This window comes from Suncus etruscus, chromosome 16 (genome assembly GCF_024139225.1).
Source record: "Suncus etruscus isolate mSunEtr1 chromosome 16, mSunEtr1.pri.cur, whole genome shotgun sequence".
Lineage (NCBI taxonomy): Eukaryota > Metazoa > Chordata > Mammalia > Eulipotyphla > Soricidae > Suncus > Suncus etruscus.
This window is the reverse complement of record NC_064863.1, coordinates 12,421,655-12,436,961: the sequence shown is the minus strand read 5'-3', so window position 1 is coordinate 12,436,961 and position 15,307 is coordinate 12,421,655. Positions and strand designations below refer to the sequence as shown.

At 36.2% G+C, this 15,307-nt stretch overlaps 1 protein-coding gene across 1 annotated transcript in view; it reads left to right on the top strand.

Annotated features, from left to right (window-relative positions):
- Positions 1–15,307, top strand: part of LDB2 (LIM domain binding 2) — a 387,724-nt gene that overhangs the window by 292,723 nt on the left and 79,694 nt on the right. Inside the window, 1 exon segment of the mRNA XM_049789969.1 lies at positions 6,466–6,638. Within this exon segment, the coding sequence (XP_049645926.1) occupies positions 6,466–6,638 (173 nt within the window).

Sequence of the window (15,307 nt, the reverse complement as noted above, 5' to 3'; positions counted from 1 at the left end):
GGATCTGAGAACTCCACCCACCATTTCTGGCTGAGTAGAGGAAGTGATAAGGACAAAGAACAATTTCTAGGGTCTGGAAAAAGACTAGAATGGATTGTCCACTACAGGCTCTAGAAAGAAATGAACCCTGATCATAACTTTATTATCCTGATATTTGTTACAGGGTCCATATCTTTGGGGGAGCTGCTATGGCTATACTCAGTGTTGAAAGGGATTGATTTCATGACATTCCATGTGCTATTTATGTGCTCGCTCATGTGAACTATTTTCCTTGCCCCGACATCCTAAATTTTAGCTCATGTCACATTGTCAGAACTATGAGAGAGAGAAATGATAGAAAGATACATGGATAGAAAAAATAGAAGCAGAGAATAGGTGAAAGATGAAGATACGAAGCTAGTCTGATCATTCATCCCAACAGCAATAAAAATTATTTGTGCAGTTATTCTAAATATTAATTATAATAATGTAACCATTACAGTCATATAGTCTATGTCACACCTCTTCAGCTGCTAATACATTATGTTGCAGAAGATACTCAGATATCTCTTGCTCTTGGATATCTCTGTTATTTCAGCTTTTTTAGATCTCATTTGCTACTCTGTTCCATGAAGAGCATGATAGCATGAATCAGGATACCTCTGTTGGTAAATAACAAAATCTTCACACAGACTTGGTTAAGAAAATAAAAGGAAGACATATTTCCTAGAATCAGGGCTTCTGAAGAAATAGAAATGGCTGCAGACTTTTTTGGTTTCTATGTTTCAGTTGGAAAATTTACCCTTTCATTTAAGAAAGCATTTTGATTTACCAGTTAGAGAGATTATGATGCTGAAACCCATCATTAGTATCCATTTCTATCTTCCCACATTTAAAAATTCTCCTAGACACTTTCTCTTAAAATGCAAGCATTTCTTTTCTTGCGATTCTGCTATTTTCATAGAGCATACGATGAGAGAAAATCTCAATTCTGGTCCTCTCAATTCTGGTCCATATGATGCAAACATACAGTCTTTCAGTTGGGTCTCAAAAGATACACTTCCATGATGGCATCATTCACAGGGAGTGATACAGACTACTGCTTGAAAAGCATCACTGGAGTGTGTGGACTGCAAAAATTAATTCATCTTCATGGTACTGCTCCACATGACTGGTTGGGTTTCTAGAAGCATGCAAGTTTTGATTACTTTAGTGTAGGTGAAGTCCGAGAGAGTGACTTTGGGTCTTTTATGTTTACATATGAACGTGATAATTTTTTTGGTTCATTTCTGTAAAGAGTGCCATTGGTGCTTTAACAAAGAAATAACTACGTTTTGAACGATACTAATGATGAGAATGTACGAGGGAAATAGAAAGCCTGTCTAGAGTTCAGGCGGGGGTTGGGTGAGGAGGAGGGAGATTTGGGACATTGGTGATGGGAATGTTGCACTGGTGATGGGTGGTGGTGTTTACATGACTGAAACCCAAATACAATCATGTATGTAATATAGTTGGTTAAATAAAAAAGTAAAATAAAAAAGCATTTAATCATCATATTGCTGTAGATCTAAGGATCTTTTAGAAATATTAATTTTGCTCATCCATATGCATGGGAACTTTCATTTCTTCTTGCCTTCTATATTTTTGAACGACAACTTGTAGTTTTCAGTTGTAGGTCTTTTACTTTCTTCATTAAATTTATTCTTAAATATTTTGTTCCTTTTGATGAATGGTAGATGGCTCTGTTTTCTTATTTTTATAATGCTTGTTTGTTTAGAGAAATACAGTTTTTTTGTATTAATGTTGTAGACTGCCATTTTAATGTTTTCATCTATTATGTCTGATTGGTAAAGCTTTAAGATTTCTATGTATTATTTAATGTCATCCACAAGAAAAGCAGTTTTACCTTTTCAATTCCAACTTGGATGCCTTTTGAATCTTTTTCTTGCTTTGTTTTAGCCATGATTTCAAATTGTTTTGCGTAATGATGAAAATCGATTCCTTATCTTTGTGTAGTTCGTGACTTGGTAACAGTTTCTAACACAAAAATAGGTGCTGAGGCATCTCCATAACAACAAACCATTCTCAAGAACCATGAAAGATAATGCATTTTTGGAATGTATGATACTATCCTTTTCTACTAGAGTTTTCTTTCTATTTTTGCGGAATCAACACCCCAAGTAGTTTTATGATCCTTTGTCATGTATGCAATTTCTCTTTCATTCATCTTTTATTTTTTTAGCCTTCTACCAAAACTAAATTTCTCCTTTTTCTTGCTAATGAGCTTCAATTTTATCTTTTCTAAGAACTAGTTCTCTGACTTATCAGTTTTTTATGTTGTCATTTTCAATCCTGCTTCTACTAACTTTGGACTTCTTGAAAAAATATTTCTTTACATATGTAATTCTTTACATATATGATACCATGTAAAATATATAATACATATATACAATTATATTTTTAATTTTAAAAATAATTATATATCAAATATATAATGCATAATATATAATATAAGTAATGTGTAAATAATAAATGTTTGTTATTACAAATATTATATAAACATACATTTAAAAATTATTTCTGGGCTTAGCCTGTACTGTCAAAAATGTTTCTCTTATTACTAATTTCACTGCATTCAATAGGTACTGTTAGGTTATATTTTTATTTTTGTTTATCTCAAATTTTATTTTTCTTTTGACTTTTTTTAGTGAAAATTTTAGTGAGCTAGTAGCTGTTCAGTAGCTTATAATAGTTGCTGCTTCCAAATATCTTTAGCAATTTAGTCTTCACGGATTCTTTTTGTGGGGTGCTACACCTGGCAGTTCTCAGGAGTTACTCCTTGCTCTGCACTCAGAAATCGCTCCTGGCTTAGGGGACTATATGGGATGCTGAGTATTGAACCCAGTTCCATCCTGGGTCTGCTGCATGCAAACACCCTATTGTTGAGCTATTTCTTTGGCCCCTACACAGATTTTTTTATTTTTAAAAAAATTTTATGATTAATTTTGTTACATACCTCATTACCCAAAACTTTATTTCAATATTTATAAATGTATTGAAATTTGTTTTTATCTTAGATAATAGTCTTTGATGATAATAATAATAATAATAGTCCATATGCACTTGTGAAGAATGTACAGTCTTTTGTTTAGATGTAATATTCTCTATATTTTAAGTCAATCTGGTCTAATGTATCATTGAAAATTATGTCTAAAAAGTTATCTATTGATGTGTAACACACATTAAACACTCCCACTCTTATTATATTACAGTACATGTCTTTCTTTAGGTCTTTCAATAATTTCTTTGCATATTTTTGTGCTCTTATGGCAGTGCATATATATTAAATGTTATGTTTTCCTGGTGATTTATTCCTTTATTTTCTATAATGTAATTTTCTCCCACATGTTTCCTTGGAAAGCTGGAATTTTATTTTATGGAGAATAGGTTTGGCTGACACGGTTTCACTTGGTCACCATATATATATGGTCGCCATACACTGTGATTTTGACTTTTTTTAAAATTATTTTTGGTTTTTGGGTCACACCTGGAAGCACTCAGAGGTTACTCCTGCCTCTACACTCATAAATCGCTCCTGGCAGGCTCAGGGGACCATATGGGATGCTGGGATTCGAACCACTATCCTTTAGCATGCAAGGCAAACACCCTACCTCCATGCTATCTCTCCGGCCCTAATTTTGATTTTTTAATCCACTCAGTTACTCAAGGTTTTTCTGGGACTTCTGTGAACTTAATGTACTTACATTTGGGATGATTGCTAATTACAGTAACCTTTCTAATATGACAACTCCTTGAGTCATTTATTTAGTACTACTCAATTTTAACTCTTGATATAAATTTTTATGTTTTATATTTACTCTCCCTAGCACAATTCCCCAAAATTCAGATTATTAGAGCTGACTTACTGTAAGCTTTCAGTTAGATAGTATATTTGGAATATACTAAGTTAATTTTAACTTTTTAACAAAGTACAAAATGGATTTTTACATTAAGAATTTCTTTTTTTTCTTTTTTTTTTTTTTTTTTTGGTTTTTCGGGCCACACCCGTTAAATGCTCAGGGGTTACTCCTGGCTACTCGCTCAGAAATTGCCCCTGGCTTGGAGGGACCATATGGGACACCGGGGGATCGAACTGTGGTCCTTTCCTTGGCTAGCGCTTGCAAGGCAGACACCTTACCTCTAGCACCACCTCGCCAGCCCCACATTAAGAATTTCTTCGCATAGCATACACTTAAGAATATGATAGACTCCTCCTCGGAATTCGGCCATTGTCCCCTCCTTCTCTCCCCTCTCCAATCAGAAAAAAAAAAAGAATATGATAGACTCAAATTACTTTTATTTAAATTTCACATTTAGAAAATTAGTATGCATTACTGGGTTTGTGGCAATATTTTTAAAAACAGGTATCAAGATTGGTTAGAATGGAATTGCCAGAGATCTGAGAATATTCAAGACACAGTTGTTGATTGATTTTACTGCTGTAAATATGAAGCAATAACAACTATATAAATTATTCAAAGACTAGTCATCCACATCAGATTTCTTCAGTGATCACTTCAGAAAACAGTTTGGAAGAGTGTTTTTATAGTTATTTTAAATTTTTTAATCCATGTACAAAAGAGATATAAATCCATATGGAAAGGATTAGTACTGATTCTTTTTAAATGAAATTAAATATTTTTTAAAATTCAAGTGGAGATTGCATGGTATTTCCTACTAAAGCTCTCTTTAATAATGTATTTATCTTAAATATTATTTTTGTCTTTCAGGAGGTATTTTATAGTGAATGTAAGAGATTTATTTAAAAACCCTAGATTGCTTGAGAGTGTTTTAGTACTTTGTTGCAAAATCTGCACATAGGCAAAATTCCTAATATTATGAGTTGGGATTTCAGTGTAAGAGGATTTAAATTTTATGCTAAAGCCTGGGCTTGTTAGCTGTTTCTAAGCCTCATATATAAGAGAAACCTAGCTACTTATCAATTGCTTAAACTAAAATGGGGTAGGGTAGGACACATTGGAATGAAAGAAACCAATTTAGAACAAGTAGAAGGTATCAGATTCCCTTAAAGTGGATCTCTTATTTTAGAAAGATATTTACCTATAGATAAATATAAAACAATCAGCATGGGCCCGGAGAGATAGCACAGCGGCATTTGCCTTGCAAGCAGCCAATGCAGGACCAAAGGTGGTTGGTTCGAATCCTGGTGTCCCATATGGTCCCCCATGCCTGCCAGGAGCTATTTCTGAGCAGACAGCCAGGAGTAAGCCCTGAGCACCGCCGGATGTGACCCAAAAACCAAAAACCAAACAAACAGAAAAAACGAAGACAAAAACAACAAAAACAATCAGCATCTGCATAGATACAAACTTCTTTGTATAATGATCAGGTTTTGTTGTTGTATTGTTTGTTATTGTTTGGGGGGGTTGGATTTTTGTGGAGGGCTACACATGTCAGTGTTCAGTGTCTATTCCTGGCTCAAAGCTCAAAAATCACTGATGGCAGAGCACAGGGTATCACATGAGATGCCAGGGAGCAAACCCAGTTCTACATTATGCAAGTCATAATGCACCTTATCCACTGTACTGTGAGCTCCAGGCCTAGAAATGGATCAATTATTAAAGATTTCATTCATTGAAGCAGTTCAAAACATAGTGTTGAAATGTGCTTTCAAACCCTGAAAAGATAAGTTATTTTATTGTTTGCAGATTTGGAGTTAGAATACCCAATGATCTACTTTGAAATGGCCTCACTTAGCAAGTTTCACAATATATTTATCTTTCCACAATAACGTATTTTGGATCCAGTCCCTTAATTAGCATTGTTCTGAAAGCCCAAAAATACGTCTCATAATAGATCATTATTATTACCAATAATAGCAATAAGACACAGTCGGCCAACTGACCTAAAAACACTCTTTTCAAGCATCTAATTTGGTTAATAAAAGCTTTTAATAGGTTCACTGAGCCAGTACTAAGACGATTCAAAGTCCACTTTAAGTGTTTATCTACATACATCATACCAATCAGTACTTGAATGACTTTCAATGAACACACAAAATCTATACAAACTTTTACTGAAGAGTTTGGTACTTTATTCTGTTAACCAAAATACAGAAGAATTGTGGGTTTTTTAGTAAAAGAAATTGGGAGAGGGCAGAGACTTATTCCAGGAAGTATGGTACTTACTTTGCAGAAGACAGACTCTGGTTCAACCAGGTACCATATTATAGTGCCATGACCACATGCCTTAAACATGTTGCCAGGAATAATCCCAGAGAAACTCTGGTCATGGCCCAAATGCTTTTTCCACTCCAGAAACAAAAATTTGCTTCTTTGAACGATTTTTTCAGATAGTTTGTCTCTAATTAGAAGTCAAGTAATGGTGCACGTGGCTTGTTGGAGCAAGTAGTATAGTTTTTAATGGTTTTGTTGATCATGGTTTGTTTCTGTCTTTATCTCCTAGCTATCGGCAGGACACTCATCCCTCGCTATTTCAGTACAGTGTTTGAAGGCGGGGTGACCGACCTGTACTACATCCTCAAACACTCAAAAGAATCTTACCACAACTCCTCCATCACAGTGGACTGCGACCAGTGTGCTATGGTCACCCAGCATGGAAAGCCTATGTTTACCAAGGTATGGAACTGGGGTTGGCAATGTTGTGCAGGACAATAGTGTGATTTTCTTCCAGATTTTTAAGATAATTTCTTCGATCTTAACCTGTGAGTTAATCTGTTTTTCTTTCTGATCTCTCTGAACTAATGGATACATGTGATATAGAGCTCGTGGAATTTATATGTGACACAATCTGAAAGTCAAAAATTAATTGCAGTTCAGCTGCCTAATAAAGTTAGGATACTAATGTGTCCTGGGTTATAGAGAAAGGGTCTTCTACTGCTAAAAGATCAGATTCTGGGGTTTAGAGGGATAGTACAGTGTGTAGATCACTTTCCTTACACACAACTGACATATCTTCAATCCCTGGCATCCCATATGGTCCGCTGAGCACCACTAGGAATAATTCCTGGGTGCAAATCCAGGAGTAACCCCTGAGAACTGCCAGGTGTATCCCAAAAAACGAAACAGAAAAGGAGGGCAAAACAAAAAGGGAAACACACACACATATACACAGAAACTAAACAGGGCTATCACCTTTATAGAGACTCTGCTAACCATCTCTGAAGGCCCCAGGAAAGACATGGGATGAAAAAGTGAAGAGATGGAGCATCATTCTCTCTTCCTATCATCCTTTCTATTGCAAGTAATTGACCTGTGGACTATTTACAGCCATATGCCCTTCCTGAAATGTTACAAATACTCTTCCTAAGCTTTATAGAAGTAGAAAAATTACTATAGAGCCTTGCTTGTAAATGGAAGTTTATTCTAATGAAACCTCCTTCATTGCACTTGAATCTAGATTCACTGTGAAACTAATTTGTAAGATCTCTTTTGAGAACAGCCACAACCCTCTCGAGTTCAGAAAAGTTGAATTATTAGGGTTAATTGCAGAATCCCAGATTATTAAAATCAAAGCTACATTTGTTATTTTTACACAATTTTGCTCAGAGTATTAAAATAAAATATTTCTTATTTAGCTTTGTTTAGTTTTAAATCTTGATAGGATATCTTTCAAGTGTTCACAATAGATAAAAATGCATATAGGCTGGGGAAATGGTTATAAACTACAAAAGCAAATCATTAAATGCTAATGCTTTATGATATCTTGATCTTGAGAATAGATATTTTAAATGTAGGAGGGAAGCTGGTATTTGTGTCTCTTTTTTTATTTTTGCCCCCTTTTAACTCTTGTAAGAAGAGACAGCAGGGGCCAGAGGTACAGCACAGTGGTAGTGTGTTTGCCTTGCATGCAGCCGACTCAGGAGAGACCTGTTTCTATTCCTGGCATCCCATATTGGCTTCCAGCCTGCCAGGGGTAATTTCTGAGTGCAGAGCCAGGAAGTAACTTCTGAGAGCCGCTGGTGTGGCTCAAAAATCAATCAATCAAATTAAAAAAAAAAAAAAGAAGAGACAGTTATTTAGGGTTAAAGTTTAATTTGAATGTTGAAGTTCATGCTGGAGAGAATTACTCTATGTGTAAAGGAGCCCTCCCCTCAATGTCTGTTCCAGTGTTCATATCAATCCTTCTAGTACTTACAGTGCTTAAATATGTCTGGAGACATATTTACATTACCTTGTGTATCAGTTAGTGACATGATTCATGTATTCTGCAACGCAGCCTGAGCACTGTATAAGGTTTTCTTAGCTGCTGCATTTTTTTTTTTTGGTCAAGGCTTAACCTTACTTTTAGGTAATTTAAAGAAACACCCATTTCTTTTTCCTTTAAGGAGAAAATAAAAATCGATGATAATTAAGCACAATTTAATTTGCTCTAACCAAGAAGCTATATTTAAACAAAGCCATGACAGGTGTTCAAAACCTGAAATCGAAGTTTAGAAAATGGTAAAACAGGAGCCTGAGTGATAGATAGCACAGCGGTAGGGTGTAGGGCATTTGTCTTGCACTTGGCCTACCCGAGATGGACCCGGGTTCGATTTCTGGCATCCCATATGATCCCCTGAGCTTGCCAGGAAAGATTTCTGAGTTCAGAGACTCAAAGTGCTGCCAGATGTGGCCCAAAATCCAAACCAAACCAACAAATGAATATAAAAATGAGTAAAACAATGTTCTCTTTACTTCCTTGATTTTTTATTGTCCTGAGAGAACTTTTTTGTTAAGTGAGCAGAGTTTCTTTGAAGATACAGTTCCCATATCAGGCACCAACTTTAAATATGAAAGTATCTTGCTCTTTAGAGTCACTAATATATGCTCTCTTCATTCAGCTATAGAAGCTCTTTTCCTTTATTCCAGTCTTTCTTGTGCTGGAATGTTCCACTTGCAAGTGTCTGAGGTTTTGCCTAAAACTTGCTAGGTTTTATCTGGAAGAACTGAGAAGTCTCCAAAACCCAAGCCTCTGGCCCCAGGGTTCAGATACTTAGATAACCCTGACTGAACCCAGAGCAATGCATTGACCAATTCTTAAAATGAACATTTCCATACCCTGATGCAAAATACCACTTTCCGAGAAATGTTAGCTTAGCTCTGTGAACTTAGTTCAAATGCTACTGATACACAGTTATTTTAAAGTTTCAAAAAGACTGTCTTAGGTTTTTGTTTTCTCCTTTTATAATTAATATCTTTATTTAAGCGCCATGATTACAAACATGTTTGTAGTTAGGTTTCAGTCATAAAAATGTACACCCCCCTTCACCAGTGCAAGCTTCCCTCCGCCAATGTTTCTCCTTGTTGACAATGATACTACCCTCAAAAAAAATCTTTCTGAATTTTCTTTTATTATTGTATGATATTAAATAAAAATGGCTTATCTGTGTATAATAAAAATAATATGGCTGGTTAGCAGAACACAGTGGGCTAATGACCCTCAGTATTTCACATACAAGAATATAGATACTTAAAAAAAGGGGGGGGGTGCCTGCTAGTAGTATGTGGCCTGATTTGGAACATTCTAGGTAGCCAGAATCATTTCATTCTGATTTAAAACATCAATAAGCTTCAATTCTCCACATAGCCTTTGACTCAGTGGTTCTGAGTGGTTTTTATAAAAATTTGGTCAACTGGTGAATCGAAGAATCAGCCGCAACTCTCATCAGCAATAATATTTAATATTCCTCGGGAGTGCAGTGCACGGCTTGCAATTTCCTGATGCTGGGAACACTATAGATTATGGATCTCTGTGTAATTAGAGTTTAAAAACACACATTATCAAGCCTTTCTTGTATGTGTTCAGTTTCAAGTCAAATTGAAAACAAAGCTTAATAATCAGAAGAGCAATCACGCAGGTTTTCAAAATCAAAGAGTCTCAAATTGTATTGGAGGGTGCAAGGTCTGCCATTTGCTCAAAAGAACGTTCTCTGGGAGGACCCGCAGTTGTATTTTAGATTTTACAAACTGGATAATAATTACAGCTGGTATTGGATATACTTACCACTTTGGTAGATGTAGGTTAGCTTTTTTCTTGTCTAATTATTTCTTAGGAGATGATTTAGTACTATAAAAAAAAAAGAACCAGGGGGTTCTTTTCCAATTTTCCTACGTGAACCCTCATTCTTGTCTTTGAAAATTCATGCCAATTCTTACCTTGATCTATATACCATGTTACAGGCCAGGATTTGTACCATTTTATTCTTATGCTGACCTACCCAAATGATTTTCCAATCAGTAATCATAGTGCTCTACCATAGAACACATTTGTGTGTGTGTGTGTGTGTGTGTGTGTGTATACAGAGAGAGAGAGCTTCTTGAAATAAATACTGTGAGCTTTATGCAACAATTAACTAATTGTACTCTATGATGCATGCTGTACCAAGCATAATAACTTAAACAATCAAATAAATACTTCTATCTAAAAACTAAAACACATTTCATTTAATATGAGCTATCGGAGAAGCATCAGTTTCTACGACTATCTGGGCAATATTGTTTTACCATCAACCATAGTAAGAAAGGGTTAAAATACTACGGGTTAGTTGGAGAAATGGTCTTTTTTAGTTCCCTTGTTCCTGGCCGAGTCTCCGGCTAGCACGTGATCCGCTGACTGCCTGCCAGCCTCTTTCTTGTTGATCCTCCGGAGACCATCTGTGCTGGGGGCATTGATTAGAGTGTGTCTGCTGGGATTACATCTTTTCTGTTGCCATGCCAACTAATCAGCTGATTTTGGTTACCACAGAAACAAAATGTCAGAGCTCACAGTACGGTAACATGAATTCTGCACAACAAAAAATGTGTTCTTAATTGGGGACCCTTTTGATTTGGAATGCCAAGTGAAAGGCAGCTTTTGAAAAAAAAAGAGGCCAACTTGAGATAAAAGCTACATTAATTGTATTGATTAAGAGGAATGCAGAGAAATTTTTCTGAAAAGAGAAAACATCAATTTCTTTTTATAAGGTATGTCTTTTTTAACCAATACCAAACAAGGAATGTGTGTATATATGCATATACGTGTATATATATATATATATACGTATATATATACATATATATATACGTATATATATATATATATATATAAATTCTCAAGCACTCACTCTCTCCCATTTGCTGATGGCTGCATGTTAAATAAATCAGAATACCTTGGTTTCCTTTAAGTTGTGGGATGGAAGTGGAGAGGAGAGAAGCTACACAGGGTTTGCGAGGAGATTGTAGGTATAATTGCTTGGGATGACCAGTAGTGACCAAAGTCTTCTTCATCCTTTCATTCAAACATGTCACTTCATTTTCTTTGAAGAGAACATACTCAATGACACATCCTAATCAATGACTCAGATTCCATTCAAAACCTTCTTATCTAGCTCCTATGAGGCCTTGGATAAAATGACTCCCTTGGTTTTGGTTGACAAAGGAGAAGGCCAAGTCTGACTATAATTTTCCCCCTTTGAAGGACTATTGCAGGGAGAATCCTCTGCTGCTCTGTTATTTTACAGTATACCAAAAAAAGGTTAACCTGGCCCTCTGGAGCTCCATTTGTCATCAAAAGTCTCTGTCCATCGTTCTTCCCACTAGGAAGTATCATGCCAGCAGAAATAATCTGGAACCTTCATTTCCTCAGTGTGTGACTCATGAACCTAAAACAAGTAGGTTAGATCATAGAAAGTATGACATTTAACTAAACTAATATTCATTTAAATATTGATCCTCTTCCCTTAAGAACAAAAAAAGGATTGTTCATACCCACATTTTTGGTCATAAATTATCAAGTCATTTTGCTGTCAACTGACTGTATTTTTTTTTCCTGTTGTTGACTTCTTTTTGAGGAATTATGTGTTGTTCACACAAGAAAATTGTGTAGCTTAATTTCGTCCAACTCTTTTGGAAACATTGGGACAATCAATGAATTCCAAGTCTGGAAGTGCTCTAGAGTCGTTGGGGACTTGGAAAATATCCTCCTTTATCAGCTAAATGCCAGAAATGTGATTTTGAAGATCACTCATCTGAGGAGCTTGGGGGCAAGATGCCCAAAATTTCTGCAATTACCCACAGATGCTGTTAATTGGATTTGAAGTAGAGGTCTTCACCCAGAATATCAATAATTATTTTCCAATGCTCTGAGACCTGGGATCAAACAAAGGTGGAAGACCTTCATAGCATCTTTTTTTAACTGTACCCTGCCAGCCCATAAGACTCTGCGTCTTATCCAAGACTTGACTTATTTAAAGGAAATATTACTTATTTAAAAGAAATTAAAGGAAATTTGAATTGAATGTTCAATTCAAACAGGAAAGTAATGGTTGAAATTGCACAAAAGGCAAATATGTATAATTAGTTAAATGCTTGGACTATAATTTTAAAAATGACCATATCGCCTAATTTTGTTAATTGCTATTTATACTTTTCTTCTTTGGTTTTTGGCTCACACCCAGCAGCGCTCAGGGGTTACTCCTGCCTCTACACTCGGAAATCACTCCTGGCAGGCTCGGGGGACCATATGGCATGCCGGGATTCGAATCACTGTCCTTCTGTATGCAAGGCAAACCCCTTACCTCCATGCTATCTCTCGGTTCGTTGCTATTTATATTTTTTTGTACCTGTTTAAAACGTGTGTAGTGCAGCTAGTCCCAAAATTTTACAGGTTAGTTTTTAGTCTGGGAATTTTTTTTCTTTTTGGAAAAGCTGATCAGAAGCCCCGAAAAAATTGAAACTATTGGGTTGGATCTTGAAAGTGGATTAAGGGTTTTTTTTTTCTTTAGAGTCCAGGTAATAACTATTTTCTTCTCAAAAGAGCAGTACCTCTGGGTTGCCTATCATGAACCCCTAAATCTTAGCATATGACAAGCAGTGGTCTAGTATTCTGAGTGGTGTCTAAGTTGCATTTTTCTATCAGTAGATCTATCCTTTACTCTCACCAAATAACATGACCTTTGCAATACTATATAATCCAAGCTACTTCCTTTAGAATGTTTGTCTTTCCGACTGTCTGAAGCTACTACTATCCTCATGTTATAGACAATAAAACTAGAACTTAGGGAAATTTTTATTTACTTTGACACAGTAAAAGGCAGTCAGAAATTTTTAATAACTTTTTTATATAATTTGATTATAAACATGATTGTACTTGGGTTTCAGTCATATAAAGAACAACCCCCTTCACCAGTGCAACATTCCCATCACCAGTGCCCCAAATCTCACACCTACCTACCCCCTCACCTGCATTTGAGACAGGCTTTCTATTTCCCTCATTCGTTCACGTTTTTATGCTAGGTGTCAGTGTAATTTTTCTAACTGCACTTATCATTCTTTGTGGTGAGCTTCAGGCAGTCAGAGTTTAAGTCCAATTGTTTGAAACCCAAACCTACACTGTGTGTTCTGCTTCTCTAAAGCAAACATGGACCAAAATCATGTGTTGAAATTACTTACACTGGACCAATATGTTGCCACCACTTCCTATCCTAAATCTGATACAGGCCTAGTCATCGGATTTCCTAGCACTTCTTTTTTACAATCATTTGAAAAGTAAAAGTCAGTAAAGTCCAGATGCTAACAATAATCTTAAGTTTCAAAAGACAGTTAGAAAGTTGAGACCAAAGAAATAATACAGCAGGGAAGAGACTTGCCTTGTATATAACAAATCTTGGTCTGATCCCTTGAACCCCAAAGGTCTTCTAAGCAGAGAGCCAGGAGTAAGCCCTAAGCACTACAGGTTGAAGTGCAAAAAAAAAACAATATAAAGGGAGTAGAGTTAAAGCTACTGTCACTGACCACTCTATCAAGAAATAGAACCTCATAAATTCGGGGCCAGCTAGGTGGCGCTAGAGGTAAGGTGTCTGCCTTGCAAGCGCTAGCCAAGGAAGGACAGCGGTTCGATCCCCCGGCGTCCCATATGGTCTCCCCAAGCCAGGGGCAATTTCTGAGCGGTTAGCCAGGAGTAACCCCTGAGCATCAAACGGGTGTAGCCCGAACCCCCCCCAAAACCCTCAAATTCTAGTGCTAAATTAATAATATATTTTTATAACTATAGCCCTCCCCCTCAAAAATATATCCGTTATATAAGCAAAATTTGCCATTGCTAATAGCCATGTCCCCAAACCACCTCCTTATTCACCCATTGGCCATCTACATAGATTCATTTTATTCTTAAAAGAGATGTAAAACAAGCTGTGAAAAATTATGGGTACACCAGCCCCACAGCTTGGGTACTCTCAGAGGAGGGTTGGACCAAGTCCCTACCCTACCAAAGCCTTGGCATTTGCACCCACAACCCACAATTATTTCCATGTCAATGGTCCTACTTCACTTGTTTATCACTGATCTCTGCAGAGATATCTAACCAAACAAAAAGCTAGTTCAGCTGATATTAGGGCTGAGATAGCCAGAACATTGTCAGAGCGAGTGCAGGCACTAGCACCCTCCTTTTCATACTTCCAGAAGCGTCGGCAGCCATAATTATACCCCATTGTCCCCACCAATGTCAGCCACAAAACTTGGAACTCCTGGACTGCACAGAATACCTCAGTGTGAACACACCATATTAGATGTCAAAGTTGCATAGAAGTCACCTAAGTTAATAAGCAAAACTGATAACAGAATGATTAACTAGCAACAAAAGCTCAGTATATATCAGGTTTTTAGGGCAATGACTTAGTGACCCCCGTTGCAAGATATAATAATTCTCACAAATTTTCTTTTGCTGTAGTTTTTTTCCCTATAATTCCAGTACCTCTTAATTGTAAAGAGAAAATAAAAGGTAAATTATTATATGTCTGCCAAGGCTCCAGACTTGAGGGTGAGTTGAGAATATAGAGAAAATGGTTGGAAGGAATTTTATACTGTTGGTGAGATTGTGTTTCGAAATGTAGACTAAAAAAAACAAATGTATTATGAGCAAACTTATGCAAACTATGGTGGTTTATAAAAAGTAATGAATTTCAAAAATAGGGTTGTCCTTGCTGATGTTAAATGACTCAAGAACTATATACTATTAATATTAAATTCACCTCTTTTTTTATTTTTTTATTGAAACCAATGTGAATTACAAGTATATTCACAGTTATATTTAAGATACATGCCATGTTTTTTTTTTTATCTCAGACCATGGCCTTTATGTGGTGCTTATCTTATTGTTTGGAGTGTTCACTGGATGTTTTATTTGACACTCTTTTTTGTACTGTTGTGGTGTTCCACCTCCTTTTCCCCCTTTGTCTCTCAAAACTAGGATGAGAGCTTCCAGAAGGACTCCCCCCATTTTCGGCGTATTTGATTTTTTTCTCCAGTTTATTACTTTTCTCCTTCTTCAA